Consider the following 20137-nt stretch of genomic DNA (forward strand, 5'->3'; position numbering starts at 1 on the left):
CTACCTCAGACGGCCATGTGATGCACACTTGCTTCTCACTTTTTCAATGTGTGTGTAACAAAGCAAAATCTTGTCGATACTTGTTTGATCGCTTTTTATTATCAAACACGTACTCGATGGTTTAGTGTTCAGTATTTAGTCGACTGTTGAACGAGATATAGTTTTATTCATAATGTCGTACGAACATGAAAGTGAGCGTCTTCAAAATTTGATGGAAGAATTTCTATCGGGAGAAGACAGTGATTGTAGTGTTAGCGACAAAGATTATGAAGACTCGGATCACGACGAAAGTTCCAGTAGTTCGTCACAAGAGGTTTTACAATGAAAAAAACGCAAATCAGTGCTAAATAAAGATATGCCCTCAACGTCAAAAACTGGCGGCGGAAGTTCCACAATAGACGACACAATTGACACCGTTATATCGCAGTATCAAATCACACAGGATGAGAGTTCTTCAGAAGAAGAGTCGAATACTGAAAAAAGCGAAGAACTATCATGGAAAGAAGTTGATGGTAAACATTTACACAATATTCCTTGTAATATTCTAGACGCAGGGTTTATAAATGAGTATTTTGAAATGTTTAATAAAAATCCTAACGATGTTTTTCAACTATTCATGGACGATAACACTTTTGAATTAATCGTTGAAGAAACCAACCGATATGCTCAACAAAACATTAGTAAAGGTATGCATGGACCAAGTGCATACCTTGACAAATAAAGAGGAAATGAAAACCTTTTTTTCTTTATTCATATGGATGGGTCTAAAGAAATTACCATAGTTAAGTGATTATTGGCCCAAAAATCCGTTGTACGCAAATAAAATATCAAGTTTTATGTCGCGCAATAGATTTGAACTATTACTGGGTAATTTGCATTTTAGTGATAATGAAACCAGCGACAAAAGGGTAAGACTTTATAAACTAGCACCACTTCTGGAGAAAGTTATATCAAATTTCAAAAAAGTAATAGTGCCGGGTGAGTGTCTGTGCATTGATGAAAGTATTATCCCGTTTAGGGGTCGCCTATCGTTTAGGCAGTACATAAAAAACAAAAAGCATAAGTTTGGCGTCAAAGTGTACAAACTTTGCTTGGATGGAGGATTTACGTATGACTTGCAAATATATAGTTGATCATGACAAAACTCGATATCAATCTGTTCCGGACACTGTTGTTTTTCATTTATCAAGGGACTTATTAGATTCTGGCCGTACAATATATTCAGATAACTTTTACACCAGTGTTACACTAGCGCACAGTTTACTAAAAAAACGCACACATTTGGTAGGAACTTTGAGGCAGAACCGGAGACATAATCCAACAGAAGTGACAAAAGCGAAACTCAAAAAGGGAGAAATAATTGGAAGGGAAAGTAATACTGGTGTAAGTGGAAAGACAAAAGAGATGTACTGATGCTCAGGACCAAACACACTCTTGAAATGCTGGACGTTCGTCAACGAGGTGGAGTAGTACGAAAGCCATCTGCTATTTGTGACTACAATGAAAGGTTACAAAGAAAAAGGTTACATAGACATTTCGGATCAAATGAAGTCCTACTCAACTGCATTGCGAAAGTCGGTAAAATGGTATCGTAAGATAGCAATTGAGCTTCTCTTGGGGTCAGCACTTGTGAACTCCTACATAATGCATCAGCAAATCACCAACCAAAAAATGTCTATCACTTCTTTCAAAGAGGAGCTAGTCGGCAATAGATCTTCACAAGTTTGAAAAAAATAATACGCCCAGAGGCACTCTCGATGGTCATCACTTAGAAGAAGTTCCGTCTACGGCCCGACGAAGATGTGCGACATGTTACGCAAAATTATCCCGTGAAAATGGACGAAAATTTGCACAAAACAAGACTCCTTTTTCTCGCTTCAAGTGCATTCAGTGTGACAAATTTTACTGCATTATCTGTTTTTGTGATGTTCATAGCTGCAATATACAGGGTGTATCTAAAGGACATACCCAAACTTCAGGGGGTGATTCTTTAGGCAATTTTAAGGGTACTTTGATATATAAACCATGGGCGACTTGGGCTCCCCTAAGGAGCTACACCCCTCCAAAAATGGCGGAAAATTTTGGTTTAATTTTTTTTTCTCAAAAACCATAAACGCTAGGACAACGAAATTTGGGGAATATGTTTAACTGGTAGTAGGGCACGTTTTCACCCTATTTGTACTTTCAACCTATCCTTCTAAACTACTAAACGTAACCACCCCCTTTACATTTTTGCTAAAATTTGTTTATGCAGAGGGTAAATACATTAAAAAAAAAATTACATATGTAGATGAAAGTATCCTAAAACTTTTTTGTCTCTCTAAAATTTTTCCAAAAACGACTAATTTTTGAGAAAAAAAATAATAAAGCAAACACTGCCCGTTCAACAACGGGGTTGTCGATCAAAAGTTGGAATGAATTTTGAATGAAAAAATCTTAGTAGGCTTTGCAATCTTTGTCAGAAATATTTTTGACGTTTAAATGTCAGTGGTTTTCTTACTATTATTATTGATTTTCAAATTAATTTATGAATAAATTTCTACCGCATTTACGCTCGTTCACTCGACGTTTCAAAATTTTAATAATAATAATAATAATAATTCACTTTATTGCCCAACAAAGATCAATTACAGGACAATATTACAAGAAAAAGAAAATAAGAAATAACACATGCCATAAAACAAATATAATTCACATAAACACTCTTACACTATTATTGATTATTAGTTAGTTTACACATCCTCTGCACCGGGGAGTTGGCTAAAACATTGGATCTGCAATTCCTCAAATAAAACTGATTTGTACTACGTGTTGCACGCGTAGGCACCGCGAAAATGATCCGCGACAACAACCAACCACAATCCAATTCACCTTGCACTAACTTCTGCAAAAACTTGATGCACTGGTCATCTCTTCTTACGTCTAGTGCAGAAAAATTGTGACGCCGCAGCAGGGATGTGTAATCCATTCCACGATCCGGGTATGATCCGTCCAGGCGTAGAGACAAATATTTGAGAAATCTCCTCTGAATTCTCTCCAATATAAGTCTATGACACACATAATGTGGCGACCAAATTACAGAGCCATATTCCAATTTGGACAATACAAAGGTCAAAAATAGGGTCTTGTACACACCGATATCAGAAAAAGCACGCGATGTGCGCAAAACGAAACCAAGCATCCTCGCTGCAGAAGATGCAATATTTTCGATGTGAGGTACAAAAGACAATTTGCGGTCAAAAGTTACTCCCAGATCCTTGATTGTAGATAGTTTCTCAAGAAGAACACCTTCTATATAATAAGAAGATGGAAGAGGAGACAGCTTGCGTGTAAAACTAACCGCACCGCACTTATTGGCATTAATCTTTAGCTGATAACGGTTACACCATTCCACCAAGACGTCCAAATCCGACTGAAGACTGACAACATCACGGTCCGCAAAAATAGGTCGGAATAGTTTCAGATCATCCGCATAAGCTAGTACGCTTGATTAAAATTTGTCTAGAAGGTCATTCAAGAAGATAACAAATAGTAGGGGGCCTAGATTTGAGCCCTGAGGAACACCAGACCTAGCCGTAAACTCCATAGACGCATAACCGTTGTAGTACACATAATTTATACGACCCGATAGGTAAGAGGCAAATAGTTTCATAAACTTAGGAGATAAGCCAAAAGCACTAAGTTTATACAAGAGGACGTCATGATGAATCATGTCGAATGCTTTAGAAAAATCAGTGTATACCACATCTACCTGACCGCCACTATCCAAAGATTCACAAATTACCTCAGTAACCACCGCGAGGTTGGTAATGGTCGAACGACGCTTGATAAATCCATGCTGATATGGTGACACAAATGACTGAACCTGTGGATAAATCATCTTGTAAATCATCTGTTCAAATACCTTAGCGAAATTGGACAATAACGATATTGGTCGATAATCAGTAATGTTGGTACGTTCGCCATGCTTGAATACAGGAACAATGCGTGAGCGCTTCCAAAGTTTAGGAAACGAGCAAGTGCTTAAGGATAGCTTAATTATTAAATGAAGCGGAACTGCAAAAACTGCACAGCAATCACGAATGAAAAATGCAGGAAGATCATCATCACCAGCAGTAAATTTATTAGGTAATCTTTTTAGGAAATGAAGCACCTCTTCTTCGGTGACATCGGCAACAAATACTGGAGGATACGTAGAGTGTACATCAACCATGTTATAAGCAGAGACACCAGAATATACTCCAGAGAATTGATCTGCAAAAGCATTAACTATTTTTCCAGGATCAGTGTAGGTGGACTTATCACGCATCATTTTTCCAGGAAGTCGAGGTGTCGTTGTTTTCTGTCTTATATAATTCCAAAAGTTACGGGGATCTGAACTAAGCGATTGTTCAGCACTAATAGTAAAGGAAGTATACGCATCAGAGATTTTCTGTTTAGTCAAACATCTCAGTCTTTTATATTCCGCTGAATAGAAAGCACTATTGCTTCTCCTCCACTTCCTCCTATAATACTCTTTCAACTTTAATAACCGCTTAATTTCTGGGGTGTACCAAATAGGGTATGAGGATCCCCGACTCAATCTCTTAGGAACAAATAAATCCAAAATCTCATACAACTTTTTATAAAAAGCTCGCAAAGCATCATCCGCATTAACCTCCACATTTAGAAAAGACCAATCCGTGCAAAGTAGTTTATCATACATGCCAGGAAAGTTGGCTCTTCGAAAATTATATTGACCACCCAAAGACGGAAAGTTCGGCAAACCATCATTTGTCGTCAGTAAATTCATTGTAATATCTAAGGCAGGATGGTACTGATCCTCGTAGACGAAGGGACAATCATCATGAACAAGATCAAGCTGATGGTCAGTATTTAAATTCGTCAGTATTAAATAAAACAATAATAACAGTAAGAAAACCACTGACATTTAAACGTCAAAAATATTTTTCTGACAAAGATTGCTAAGCCTGCTAAGATTTTTTCTTAAAAAATTCATTCCAACTTTCGATTAACAACGCTACAGCTTAACAGTTAGTGTTTGCTTAATTAATTTTTTTCTCAGAAACTATTAACTTTTCGAAGAACATCAGAGAGGCAAAAAAGTTTTAGAATATTTTCGTCTATCTAAATAAAATATTTCCAATGTATTTATCATCGTCATAAAAAAGATCTAGACAAAAATTGAACGGGGGTGGTTATGTTTAGTAACTTAGAAGGGAAGATTGAAAGTACAAATAGGCTCGAAACATGCCCTATTATAAGCTAAACATATATCCCAAATTTCATTTTCTTGGTGTTAATGGTTTTCGGGAGTCGAAATCGCTGATAGTTTATATGAGAAAGTACCCTTAAAATTGCCTAAAGAATCACCCCCTGAAGTTTGGGCACGTCATTCAGATACACCCTGTATAAGCGAATTATTTGTTTTAAATTTTTATTATTAATTATTTTCAAAAAGTTTTAGAAGCGTCTTTTTTCTTTCTTATTATTATCAGAATATGTTTTCTTTTTCATTTAGAGAATAAAATAGTTTTTGTTATTTTTGTAATTATTTTTCAATAATCTGAAAAATAATTTTCATTCAGAAATGGTTGGTTTACTCGACATAGGTTCGAGAACAACATGGGCTAAATACATAACATAGTTCTCCAGGTCACCGAAAAACATGCCTGATAATACACTGTTGGACATAATTCACGAGCACACCCTATATAATCTGAACGTGTAAAGATAAATCCATGATATTTGTGGAGCACAAAGGTTTATTGTAGACGAGTTTATTCATCGAGTTTCGAGTTGTTCCGTCGCGGTATTGTTGACTGAGCCGCTCTTCCAAGTGGAACATTCCGTCGCTATAGAGACCGAAGTGGATGGAAAATACCGGTCGTTTTTAGTTAGGAACCACATTGTTATCGTACTCTGTGCGCAATGGATGGGCGATCGCGTTACTTAAGCGAGTTTGAGCGAGGAATGTTTGAGGGTATGGTATGCACATTGAGGGTGTATCGTTCCGTGAAATTGCGCGTCGTCTCGACCGGTCGTTATCGCCAGTGCAACAGGCATGGCGAGAATGGTCTGAGGTAGGACATAGGTACCTTCAGCTGCGGCCGGGAGGGCCCTGCGTGACCCCAGCACACGAGGATCGCGCTCTTGTGCTCAGCGCTTTAGCGTTGTGTGAGTCCTCCTCAAGGCAACTTGGAGCTGTTTGGCCACCGGCAGGGGAAGGCGCACTCACTACGCGAACTGTACGGCGGCGTTTGGTAGATAGTACGGCGTGCGTCGTGCGAAACAGCGGATTCCAGTAACATCCGAGCACCGCAGCATACGTCACGAATGGGTCAACGCTAGGCATTAGTGGGTTGCCGAGTAGAGCGACATTTTGTTTTCCGACGAATCAAGATTCGAATTGAGCACCGGTGATGCGCGAATTTTAGTTCGTCGAAGACGTGGTGATCGTCTACTCGAGCAGTGCGTGCAAGAATGCCCTATCCACCGACAACCGACCATTATGGTTTGGGGTGCCATTACACATGGTGGACGTACACGTCTGCTGGGTGTATAGCAGACCACGACGGGTCAACGATACGTAGATAGGGTGCTACGGTCATTTGTGCTTCCCTACGTTCGGCGGCTCCCAGGTCTGCTATACATACACGACAACGTACGACAGCACATCGGGTGTGTTGTACAGACCTTTGTGGAAGAGCACCGTATACGAATGCTTCCATGGCTATCTGGAAAATGACTGGTCGGAGACTTCTACGTTATCCGGCTTCCTCGGCTAACGTTGAGGAGCTATGGAGGCGAGTTGAGGTGGCATGGTTGGCCATCCCTCTTGCTACAATACAGCGACTTATTGACTCCATGCCACGTCGTGTAGCGATGGTATGCGAAGCTCACGGGGGATAATCTCGCTATTGATGTTTCTCCTCCTAGCAGTGCCGCTCTCCATGTAAGAGTAAGTTACACTACTTTAGTACTACTTCCATACCAAATTTTATTGCGCTAGACACACGCGTTCAGATTATACAGAGTGTGCTCGTGAATTATTTCCAACAGTGTACTATACTACTACTGAGAAGCACTGTTATGCCACGCACGCCGATATTTTATTAAAGCATGAGAAGCAATGGTGCTGCTCACGGCCTAGTTATATTAAAGGTTTTTCTTTTCGTGGCGTTCAATGTATTAAAGGATTTTTTAAGATATTATACTTAAAGAAAGTGAAATCTTAAAAAAAACCTTAACTAAACACTTAAATATACACCCCAACGCATTCCAACACTTAACTAAACAAACAAATAATACGATAAAAAATCCTAAGCTTGCGAAATCCTCAAAAGTACGCTTGTCTCCATTATCTTAATAGTGATTCTGAAATTGTAAGTATTTATAGTTATGTAATTAAGTATTTCTATTAATTATTCTTGAATATTGCATATAAAATAAATACACTCGTTCCGCGTTTTAAAGACCATTAAATAACATGTTGTGTAAACAACATTATTCGAAACAATTCATTTTCATTGTTAATTAACTGAGTAAATTCTAAACTCTTGCAAAACATTTGATCCTTCGAGCCGGATCGGTTAAGCCGAATCGAGTTAATTAACATTAATTTTCATTTTTGTCAATAAAACCAGTTCGTTTCAATATGGCTCCTCCGAGCGAGCAAGCGGTTAAAGACTTGAACCCCGTGTTCGAACGACAAAACGAGTTGTATCACCAAATTTAGCGTTCGTTGGACAATTTTAAAAAACTAGCAATAGTTAAAAGAACCCGCGGAAATATACAAAGTCGATTGGACCGTCTTGAGGTTAATTGGAATGAATTCAATAACTCGCATACATTATTGTCGAAATACAAATCGGATTATAAGGATAAGAGTTATTTTTCGGATGACATATTCTTTACGTGCGAAGAAGAATACATAGAATCGAAAGGAGCCATGCTAGATTTTTTGAATGATCTTTCTCTTCAAAATATTAACATTTCAACTTCAAAAAACATTCAATCTCAAGCGCACCATCTTCCTCAAATAAATTTACCGAAATTCAACGGAAAATATTGCAATTGGTCGCAGTTTAAAGATCTATTTATGTCCATGATTCACGATAACGATAACATTTCGGACGTGGAAAAACTCCATTACCTGAAAATGAGTTTGTCAGATGAACCATCTCAATTATTAAAGAATGTGGTAATTACAAATGATAACTTCTCTCGCGCTTGGCAAATGCTATTGGAACGTTATGAAAATAAAAGATTATTGATTGACTCTCAATTAAACACGTTATTCAATTCTTGCTCATTAAAAAATGATTCTTCTCTTGAATTAAAACGATTGCTGGGAGAAGTTAAAGAATCTCTTGGTGTTTTGGAAGCTTTAGGTTGCCCTATAAAACATTGGGATCATGTTCTTGTATACATGATTGTACGAAAGCTCGATGTTGACACGATAAAAGATTGGGAAAAATCTTTAGCAAATAATCAAAATCCACCATCCTATGACGAACTTGAATTGTTTCTATTAGGACGACTTCATGCTCTGGAAACTATTGAACAATTAGCTAATCGCAAAATTAATCAAAATTCAGCAACGTACAATAAAAATTCAAATGAAAAGTCTCTCAATGCATCTCCTTTCAAAAGCGCTTGTGTCCTCTGTCAAGCATCACATTATCTTTCTGGTTGTCAACAATATTTAACAAAAACGCCTAATCAGCGATTAGATTTCGTCGTTTCGCAGAATTTATGCTTCAATTGTCTTGGACCACATCTTCGTAAAAATTGTAGAATAAGTAAAAGATGTCGAATTTGTGAAAAACAGCATCATACTTCACTCCATGATTATAAACCATCAACAGATCATACAAATTCTCACTCTCAAAAGGATTCAAACAATCTTTCCATTCAACTCCAAGTAAACGCTCCAACTTTCACGCCAATTTCAACAACTTCCAGCCATCTCATTCATTCACATCACGTCCACACTCCTGTGTTACTAGCCACTGCTCTGGTTGGAGTAACTTCTCATCTGGGCGAACGTCGTATAGTACGAGCTCTTATCGATCAGGGATCTGAAGTGAGTTTTATTTTGGAAGGATTGGTTCAACAATTAAAGTTACCTCGACATTCTAAAACCATACCCATTTCTGGAATTGGATCCCAACAGACCAGTATTTCACACGAATCAGTACAAATACAATTATTTTCTAGAATAAACGAATCCTATACCTTTACGGAAGATGCATTAATATTATCTAAATTAACGGCATACCTGCCTCAAAGAAATACCGTCCCGTTAGATTTTGATCTTAGCGACATATTATTGGCTGGCCCAGATTTTACCTCATCTAAGAAAATAGACTTAATTCTAGGAGTCGGCTTTTATTCTAAAATGATTCAAACGGGAATTCGTAAAAATCATGATGGCTCTTTGATGGCGCAACAAACTTCACTTGGATGGATATTATCTGGAAGTTTCTCATCGTCTCCTGAAGAATTAAAGGCTTACGGTTTTCAATGTTCTATAGATTACGAATTTCTTGATCTGATGCAAAGGTTCTGGAAACAAGAAGAAAATTTATGTAACTTACCACCGTGCCTTTCACCAGAAGAGGTTAAATGTGAGGAACATTTTGCAAAAACTTACTCTCGTAATTCGAACGGACGCTTTATCGTTCGCCTTCCATTTAGCAAATCGCCCCAAGAATTGGGAAATTTATACACAGCAGCGCTACAAATGTTTAAGAGAATGGAATTACGTTTTGCAAGACATGAGAACTTAAAAAAAGAATATAGTAAGTTCATGAATGAATATTTATTGCTAAATCACATGCATTTAATTCCATTTCCATCACTTGAAATTCCACATTATTTTCTGCCACATCACGTAATCCGTGAAAGTAGCTCCACTACAAAATTGAGAGTTGTATTCAACGGGTCACAAAAAACAACAACAGTTGTGTCTTTAAACGATTGTTTATTTACTGGCCCAAAATTACAAACTGAACTCGTTGATGTTTTGCTGCGTTGGAGACGTTATCCAATTGTTTTTGCATCTGACTTAGAGAAGATGTATAGACCAATTCGTGTACATCAAGATGATTTACCATTCCAATAAATTATTTGGAGAGAAAATTCATCACAGCCAATTCAAGTATGTCAACTTTCAACTGTTACTTATGGTCTCTCTAGCGCTCCATATTTAGCTCTTAGATGCTTACGTCAGCTCGCTGATGATAACTCAGAAAACCTTCCTCAAGGCTCAGAAATCCTTAAATTGAATACATATGTGGATGATATCTTCTCTGGAGCAAATAGCATAGACAAAGTTCACGAAATAATCTTCGAGCTCAATAAAATTCTAAAATTAGCTGGTTTCACTGCAAGGAAGTGGGTTTCAAATCATCAAGATGCTCTTGTTCATTTACCTTTAGATGTATTATCTAGTGCCCATACTTATTCAGTTGAAGAAGATAATAAACTACGCGCCTTGGGTTTATTATGGAATAACATTGAAGATCAGTTTTTATTCGTGTGTCGCGCTTTTTATAACATGTCCAAATCGACAACCAAACGTGAAGTTCTGTCTTTTATTGTTCGTTTATTCGACCCTCTCGGTTGGCTTTCTCCATTGACAATTATTGCAAAAATTTTTATGCAACAACTATGGGTGCAACATCTCGATTGGGATGAGAATCTCCCTAATAATCTGGAAGAAAAGTGGCAGACATTCATAAAAAGTTATAATCAAATTCCGACAATTCATGTACCTAGATGGCTTGGGACTTCCGATAGAACTGAATTAATCGAAGTTCATGGGTTTTCTGACGCTTCCTTCGACGCGTACGGGGCAGTCGTATATCTTCGCGTTTTAACAAATAAAGAAGTGCGCGTTTCGTTACTAATTTCAAAATCAAAAGTGTCGCCTCTAAAACGCGTTACCATTCCCCGTCTCGAACTATGTGCGGCAGTTCTGCTTACTCGTTTAATTAAACGTGTTTAAAACGTGTTAAATCTCTCAGACTGTCCGGTGCACTTGTGGACTGATTCAACAGTGGTTCTTGCATGGATTAAAAGTCATCCATCTCGATGGAAAGACTACATAAGAAATAGAGTCACAGAGATTCACGAGTTGGTCAACGTTCAATGGCATCACGTACCAAGTGGTGACAACCCAGCGGATTTGGTTTCTCGAGGTGTTTCCGTGGCCAAATTACAAGAAAATTCTCTTTGGTGGGTTGGACCTTCATGGCTTGTCGCATCTCCCTCTGAGTGGCCATCAATTCATCTCAATTCTTCTGATGAGACTGATCTGGAAAGAAGACTGAAAAGTTCAAATATTTCAACTAAAACTGATGATGGTTGGGACCTAAAACATCGCTATTCTTCCCTGAGAAGGCTGCTTCGTATCACCGCGTGGTGTATGAGAATTTTTAAAAGAAATAATCTTTATTCTCATGTTTCAGACGTTCTATCTCCTGCCGAAATTAATAATGCTCTAATGTTTTGGGTTCGAGAGAGTCAGCAGCTTCAATTTTCCGAAGAAATTACCTTATTATCGTCAAAAAGAGTCATTCCAAAATCAAGTTCCCTCTTCCGACTGTCTCCGTTCATTGATGGGTTTAATGGGTTTCTCCGAATAACTGGACGTCTCAAATTCGCCAACTTGGAATATGATGAAAAACATCCTATTATCATCCCCAAGCTGTCAGTTATCACAAGTCTCATCATTGATCATCACCATAAATCTACACTTCATGGAGGTACACCTTACCTTGTCTTCAATCCGACGACGATTTTGGGTGGTTGGTGGTCGTGTTCCTGTCCGTTCTTATATCAATAGATGTATGGTGTGTGCGAAACATAAAGTTATAACCAGCCAACAACTAATGGGACAGCTTCCTCCTGCCCGAGTGAATCAATCCCGACCATTTTTACACTCTGGCGTCGATTATGCAGGACCATTTCAATTACGAATAATGAGAGGACGAGGTGGTAAACTCTACAAGGGTTATTTGATCATTTTCATTTGTTTAAGTACATCAGCGGTTCACCTGGACGTCGTTACCGATTATACCACTGATGGATTTCTTGCCGCCTACAAAAGATTCACCGGCCGTAGAGGAATATGTGAATGCCTCTATAGTGATTGTGGTACAAACCTGATCGGAGCCGATAGAGAACTTCGAGCTCTTTTCAATAAATCTTCCAATGAATGGAAACATCTAGCGAACATTCTAAGCAACGATGGTACAAACTGGAAGTTTAATCCGCCTTCAGCGCCTCACTTTGGCGGAAAATGGGAAGGAAATATCAGAATTGTTAAAAGTCACTTAAAGAAAATCATTGGTTCTACTACACTCACGTATGAAGAATTCGTTACTGTCTTAGTTCAAATTGAAGCCGTTATGAATCACGGCCTCTCTGCGCAGTTTCCAATGATCCTCTTAATTACGATGTATTTACACCCGGTCACTGTTTGATTGGAAGTTCTCTAGCCGTTGTACCTGAACCATCTCTTCTTGATTTAAAAACCTCTCGTCTCTCCAGATGGCAACATCTAAGACAAATGATTGAAAGTTTTTGGAAACATTGGTCCGTTTATTACCTCCAATCTATACAAAACGCCAGTAAGTGGTTCGAAGCCAAGAATATTCCACAGTTAGGACGGTTAGTCTTAATTAAAGATGAACGTCTTCCTCCTTCGAAATGGGCTATTGCGCGAATAACAGAAATGCACTCTGGTCCTGATGGTCGCATAAGAGTTGTAACTTTACGAACACCAACAACGACACTCACGCGGCCCATAACAAAAATTTGTTTATTACCGGAAGTTGAAACCGATGACAGCGATACTCAATAAGTACCAATAAGCACGTTTCGATTGATCGATTTTGTTTTGTAATTAAGAATTTCACTCATGTTTTTTGTGTTGCCTATATTTAGGCAAGGGGGCGAAATGTTAAAAATGTTAATTAACTCTTTAATTTAAATAATTTTATTCGTCTTAAAAAACATTTGTATCTAGTTACCTCTCGTTCAATTAAAATAAAAAAAAACATCTGTCAAAAATATAAAAGTGCGTCATCTCATTTTTCGTTTTTCTCAAGTAACTTCTTCAGATCGCCTCATATAAAGTTTATTCAGTGATAATGCTTCAAATAATGAAAAGTAAGACTATTTTTATCTAATTCAATGACATTTTATTTTATTCGAAACAATTCATTTTCATTGTTTATTAACTGAGTAAATTCTAAACTCTTGCAAAACAGTTGTACTACCAACTATTTTCTTCAAATGATTCTTTACACTCTTGATGTTGGATTCCCATTTTCCTCCAAAATGGGGTGCTGACGGAGGATTGAATTTCCATGCTGTCCCATCGTCAGCAAGAAGTTGAGCGAGTGCCCTCCATTCCTTGTTTGCAGCTGAAAATAAATTACGAAGCTCCCGATCTGCTCCCACCAGGTTAGTACCACAGTCACTGTAAATACATTTGCATAATCCTCTTCTACCAGTGAACCGTTTATAGGCTGCGATAAAACCACTGGTAGAGTAATCGGTAGCAACTTCCAAATGAATGGCAGATGTGCTTAAACAAACAAAAAGAATTAAGTACCCCTTGTAGAATCTCCCCCCTCTTCCGCGGATCGTACGAAGTTGAAAAGGACCAGCATAATCCACTCCAGAATGAAGAAATGGTCGTGAAGGTGTAACTCGCGGTGGTGGAAGCTGACCCATTAATTGTTGACTTGTAATAGCTCGTTGTTTTTCGCACTGCATGCATCGATGTATGAATGATCGTATCGAAACCTCCAATAATCCAGAATCTTCGTCTAAGGAAAGAAGTGGTCAACTGCGTGCCCCCATGCAATGTAATTTGATGATAATGTTCAATAATTAAAGATGCTAATCTGGTATTCTTTGGAATGATTAGAGGGTGCTTCTCATCCCAATCAAGATTGGAAAAGCGTAGACGTCCAGTCAAACGTAGTAACCCATCACCATCCAAAAATGGGATCAGCCTGAATAGGGAACTACTCCGTGGAATGGCCCGTTTTAATGAAAGTAGCTTGATTTCTTCACAAAAGTGAAGTTGCTGAGATTTACGTACCCAAAACAACAGAGCTTGATTTAATTCAACAGGTGACAAAACATCTGGAACACAAGAACTTTTATGAAATTGAAATATTCGTCTACACCAAGCCGTGATACGGATTAATTTAGTTAAGCATGAATATTTGTATTTTAAATCCCAACCATCCTCTTCCTTGGAAACGATGTTGGAATTGAGAGGTCTCATCTCCCGATTGACTCCTTCTTCCGGAAGTGGGTCAACAGAAGGCCACATGGATGATGGAGAACTAAGCCAAACCGGTCCTGACCACCATAACGAATCGCTTTGCATCCTGGACAAAGATGCACCTCGAGAAACCAAATCAGCAGGATTTTCAGCACTTGGTACATAATGCCAGTGAGCACCAGAAAGTTCTTATATTTCAATCACGCGGTTTTGAACGAATTCTTTCCACTTTGAAGGTTGATTTCGAATCCAAGCTAAGACCACAGTGGAATCGGTCCATAAATGAACAGTATATTTTGAAAAGTCTAAGACACTCCGAATCCGATTTATTAACCGAGTAAGTAACACTGCGGCGCTCAGCTCGAGTCGCGGTATTTTCATACGCTTGAGTGGAGATACTTTTGATTTAGATATTAACAAAGATACACGGATCTTTTTACTAGTGAACACCCGCACATACACTACCGCACCGTACGCACTTGATGAAGCGTCCGCGAACCAGTGCAATTCAATGAGGTTAGTTGCACGTGAAAGTCCGAGCCACCGAGGTATTTTTATAGTATTGACTTGATCAAAATTCGCGACGAATAAAGTCCACCGATTTTCGAGATCACTGGGTAAAGCATCATCCCTGTCGATTTGACGTGTCCAAAGGTCCTGCATTATGATTTTCGCGGTTATAATAAGCGGAGAGAGCCACCCGACGGGGTCAAAGAGACGCGCGATAAATGATAATACTTCACGCTTAGTAATGGTTTTGGTATTTTCTAAATATGATTGACTTTTAAAAATAAAACAATCCTCGCGATTATTCCATAACAAACCAAGAGCTCGGGTTGATGTTTCCTCAACATTCCAGGTGAAGGACGTTGATATTAGCTCTTCTGAGACATGGTTGAGAATATCTGGATGATTAGACATCCACTTTTTTGCTTTAAAGCCGCCCGCCATCAATACTTGGTTTAACTGAAAAATGACTTCTTGAATTTCGTCAAGATTGTCTGCGCCAGACAAAATGTCATCAACATATGTATTTTTACGAATAACAGTAGAACCTAATAGTTGCGTTTCACTGTGTTCTTCAGCTAGCTTGTTTAGACACCGTATTGCCAAGTAAGGAGCGCATGCTAAACCGTACGTTACCGTTGATAACTGGTATATTTGAATTGGATTTGATGGATCTTCTCTGCAAAGTATTCTTTGATAACTACAGTCATCAGGATGTACCCTTATCTGGCGGTACATCTTCTCTAGATCGCAAGAAAATACCATTGCATAACATCTCCAACGAAGAATAATATCCAACAGTTCTGTTTGAAGCTTTGGACCAGTGTAAAGACAATCATTCAATGAGATGTTATTGGAAGTTTTTTGTGATCCATTAAAAACAACTCTTAATTTAGTCGTTGTACTGCTTTCACGAATCACTCCATGATGGGGAAGATAATAAGTGGAGTAAATCGACGGTAATGGAATGAGAATCATGTGATCGAGTTTGAGATATTCAGACATGAATTTTATATATTCAGTTTTGAAATTGAGATTTTTTGCGAAGCGCATTTCTAAGTTGTGGCACTTCTTTTTAAACAAGCAAAAGGGCAAACAAAACACCAGACGATGTCAAGGTTACGTAAAGGTTTACTTACCTCAGCTAGCCTTTAGATAGTGGAGACGGCGTGGATTTAAAGTAATATTCAAAGATGTTAATGGGCGCCACGGACTTATATAAAACCTTTACGAACGTACTTGACCACACCCTAATCAAGTCCGAACTTAGAGTTACAGAAAGGAATGAGAACAAATAACCAACAACCACATTTGGAACTGAAGAAAGAGTATCTATATTATATGTAATCGTAGAAAAACATACGATTGTGAAGTTAGCCATAGATTCTAGCCATAGATTTAAAAATCGAAAAATGACCGATTTTTGCAACTCGAAACGCAAATTAAAATTCATATTTGAGTTTAGCACTCTTAGAATAACCCGTATACAAAAATTTACGGGGGGGTGTTTTCATTTAAGGGAGTAAAAAAATCCCAAAGTTGTGAACATTGCGTGCGCGCGTATACTGTTCGACCAAAATCGAAAAATGACTAATTTCTGCAACTCGAAACGCAAATTAAAATTCATATTTGTGTTTAACGGTCTTAGAATAACCCGTATACAAAAATTTACGGGGGGGTGTTTTCATTTAAGGGAGTAAAAAAATCCCAAAGTTGTGAACATTGCGTGCGCGCGTATACTGTTCGACCAAAATCGAAAAATGACTAATTTCTGCAACTCGAAACGCAAATTAAAATTTATATTTGAGTTTAGCGGTCTTAGAATAACTCGTATACAAAAATTTACGGGGGGGTGTTTTCATTTAAGGGAGTAAAAAAATCCCAAAGTTGTGAACATTGCGTGCGCGCGTATTCTGTTCGACCAAAATCGAAAAATTACTAATTTCTGCAACTCGAAACGCAAATTAAAATTCATATTTGAGTTTAGCGATCTTAGAACAACCCCTATACAAAAATTTATGGGGGGGTAATTGTAATTAACGTTTTTAAAACATATGCTTCGTTTACTGGTGTGAAGTTATCCATAAATCCCAGCAATAAATTTAAAACATTAATAATTCCGTAACCAATACGATTTGGGTAACCAAATTTCACACACAGGTCACTCTTACCCTCAAGAACAGCTAACCACCCCCATTTGGTAAAAAAAAATTTTTTCAACCCTCACCCCCGAAAAAGGGATGTTTTCGCCCTGATGGGCACCTTCGAATTAAACGAAATTCTACCACATAATAGAACACACTTCTAAGTATTTCTATCAATTTTCAAAACACCGTAAGCCCTAACGGTTTTCGAGAAAAAAAATCAGTATTATAAACCGCGGATGGGACTTTAGGGGTAAATTTGACCCCGATGGGCACCTCCAAAATTGATGAAATTTTAGGATAATTTAGAGGATGCCTTTACCAATTGAAATCAACCATCCAAACACCGTAAGGTATAACGGTTTCCGAGAAAAAAAATTTGTTATTAGACGCTATAAGTATACACCGCGGCGCGGACTTTGGGGGTGAATTTGACCTCGTTGGGCACCTCCAAAATTGATGAAATTTTAGGATGATTTAGAGGATGCCTTTAGCAATTGAAATCAACCATCCAAACACCGTAGGGTATAACGGTTTCCGAGAAAAAAAATTGGTTATTAGACGCTATAAGTATACACCGCGGCGCGGACTTTGGGGGTGAATTTGACCCCGTTGGGCACCTCCAAAATTGATGAAATTTTAGGATGACTTAGAGGATGCCTTTAGCAATTGAAATCAACCATCCAAACACCGTAAGGTATAACGGTTTCCGAGAAAAAAAATTTGTTATTAGATACTATAGGTATACAGCGCGGCGCGGACTTTGGGGGTGAATTTGACCCCGTTGGGCACCTCCAAAATTGATGAAATTTTAGGATGATTTAGAGGATGCCTTTAGCGATTTAAATCGACCGTCAAAACACCGACCACGGCTTCAGAGAAACAATTTTGTTATTAAATTGTACACGTATCTAGAGCAGATAGTAGGTGCCTTTAGCGATTTTAATAGATTATGAAAACTGCGAAACTCTTAATATTTCATGGAAAAAATAAATTTTGTTAAGAAAGGCATTTTGTAATTTTATGGGCTTTCAGTCGTTACTGGCAAAGGGTAAGAACTCCGCCACGTGCAGTTACAAAAGGCGCAGGTATTAAGGAAAAAATATGTCCATATTTTCTGCATTATAAGTGCATTCCGGGAAAATAGTTGCCGACTTATTCGGTGTTGTTTTAAAGCGTCATACACATTTTTTAGATTTTGCCAGAAGAGTGAGGAGTAAACTTATAATATATAAAGATTCCTCAGCTATTGCAGAGATCAGCTGTTCTAGTTATCTCTTGTTAAAACCAGTGACCAGTGAATATGTCGACGAAATTACTGTTTTTGGGCGATAGTAATTTTTGTCGAATGCTACGTACTAGAAGTAACTACAAAGTAAGTATTTGTTCTAACAGATGTGAAATTAATTCCTACTAATGGTATATATTTTAGGACGACAATCAAAACAGTCAAGCAACGGAAAATATTTCCTCGACTTAGCAGTAGGCGGTCAAATAATACTAAAACTTTTGAGGCGCGCAAAGTGTATTCCAAAAACATGTTCCCCTTGGTTTTGTGGAGATATTGTTGAACGTCATATCGTTATAATGATAAGAACTAAAGATATACTCCATAAAAGATCACCATCCCAACTGAAGTCCCAATATTGTCACCTCTTCCGCTTCCTTCTTTCCTTAAATCCTAAAGGAATAAAAAATTTGCACAATTCCTCCCTGCAAAAACTTCGAGTCTGTGAACGTAAGATATTATAACTTCTATGTCATGCTATAAATAAATACTCTCCATGCCTTTATAGGAAATCAATCATTACATTCGACGGTTTTGTGCTGAAAAGCAAATCAATTGTACCGACATTGAAGCAATTGTTAACAGAACCATGATGGAAGGGTAACAAAACGTAAAAATGTTTCTTTTCTTAAGTATTTAATACAAATTTCTACACAGGGATGGCATTTACTTAAATGAACAAGGGTTGGAAACGGCCTGGAACGCGGTAGCAAGTAATTATAATCATATTCTCAATCCATTACAAAATTTAATTATAAGTAAAACAGACCATTAATATAATAAATTTCTTTCTCTATCAAAAGTTTTTTTTCTATCAAAAGTCCACCCTCCAAATCATCCTAAAATTTCATCAATTTTGGAGGTGCCCAACGGGGTCAAATTCACCCCCAAAGTCCGCGCCGCGCTGTATACCTATAGGGTCTAATAACAAATTTTTTTTCTCGGAAACCGTTATACCTTACGGTGTTTGGATGGTTGATTTCAATTGGTAAAGGCATCCTCTAAATCATCCTAAAATTTCATCAATTTTGGAGGTGCCCAACGGGGTCAAATTCACCCCTAAAGTCCCATCCGCGGTTTATAAGACTGATTTTTTTTCTCGAAAACCGTTAGGGCTTACGGTGTTTTGAAAATTAATAAAAATACTTAGAAGTGTGTTCTATTATGTGGTAGAATTTCGTTTAATTCGAAGGTGCCCATCAGGGCGAAAACATCCCTTTTTCGGGGGTGAGGGTTGAAAAATTTTTTTTTTACCAAATGGGGGTAGTTAGCTGTTCTTGAGGGTAAGAGTGACCTGTGTGTGAAATTTGGTTATCCAAATCGTATTGGTTACGGAATTATTATTGTTTTAAGTTTATTGCTGGGATTTATGGATAACTTCACACCAGTGCTTCGTTTTTGATTTTTTCTATTTATTCATCCTTAGAGTTGACTTGTGTAAACATAGGGTGTATGTTAGGTGTATGTTCTTTCATGTGGCCCCACACATAAAAATCAAGGGGCGTCAAATCAAGACTCCTTGCAGGCTATGGAATTAGATCTCCTCTCCCAATCCAACCATTAGGAAACATTTCATTTAATGAATTTTCAACATTTTGGGAATAGTGTGCAAGGCATTCATCTGGAAAGCCACATTACATCTGTTTTCTAAAGGTACATGGTCAAGCAGGTCTATTAAATTGTTATGTAAAAATTCATTGTATGCTGCGCTAGTTAAACCATCCGGTAAAAAATAAGGACCAATTAAATTATTTCCAATGAGCCCCATCCACAAGTTTACGCAAAATTTTCTTTGATTGTTCATTTCCCTTGTTAGATGCGGATTTTGAATACGGTGAAAATGATTTAAGAATACAGTTCATTAATGGATGTCCGAGAATTGTT

The 20137-nt window shown here is 37.9% G+C and overlaps 2 protein-coding genes and 2 long non-coding RNA genes across 4 annotated transcripts; 2 read left to right on the forward strand and 2 right to left on the reverse strand.

Moving 5' to 3' along the window:
• The first annotated feature begins 172 nt into the window (after window positions 1–172).
• On the forward strand, window positions 173–11854 carry LOC139430142 (uncharacterized). The gene is made up of 6 exons (XM_071196796.1): window positions 173–296; window positions 354–686; window positions 7773–10099; window positions 10157–10973; window positions 11034–11432; window positions 11478–11854. Exons 1-6 carry the CDS (start codon window positions 173–175, stop codon window positions 11852–11854), a joined length of 4377 nt encoding a protein of 1458 aa, XP_071052897.1.
• Window positions 11855–12019: 165 nt separating this feature from the next.
• On the reverse strand, window positions 12020–12960 carry LOC139430040 (uncharacterized). Its single transcript, XR_011640610.1, has 4 exons — window positions 12620–12960; window positions 12377–12571; window positions 12174–12298; window positions 12020–12109 (listed from the first exon to the last, which is right to left on the reverse strand). It is a non-coding gene; the product is annotated as an uncharacterized lncRNA (long non-coding RNA).
• Window positions 12961–13239: 279 nt separating this feature from the next.
• On the reverse strand, window positions 13240–13794 carry LOC139430143 (uncharacterized). Its single transcript, XM_071196797.1, has one exon. It carries the CDS (start codon window positions 13792–13794, stop codon window positions 13240–13242), a length of 555 nt encoding a protein of 184 aa, XP_071052898.1.
• A 4846-nt stretch (window positions 13795–18640) lies between these two features.
• Window positions 18641–18967, forward strand: LOC139430221 (uncharacterized). Its single transcript, XR_011640678.1, has 3 exons — window positions 18641–18703; window positions 18762–18853; window positions 18911–18967. It is a non-coding gene; the product is annotated as an uncharacterized lncRNA (long non-coding RNA).
• Window positions 18968–20137: the final 1170 nt, after the last annotated feature.

This window comes from Onthophagus taurus, chromosome 6 (assembly GCF_036711975.1).
Source record: "Onthophagus taurus isolate NC chromosome 6, IU_Otau_3.0, whole genome shotgun sequence".
NCBI lineage: Eukaryota > Metazoa > Arthropoda > Insecta > Coleoptera > Scarabaeidae > Onthophagus > Onthophagus taurus.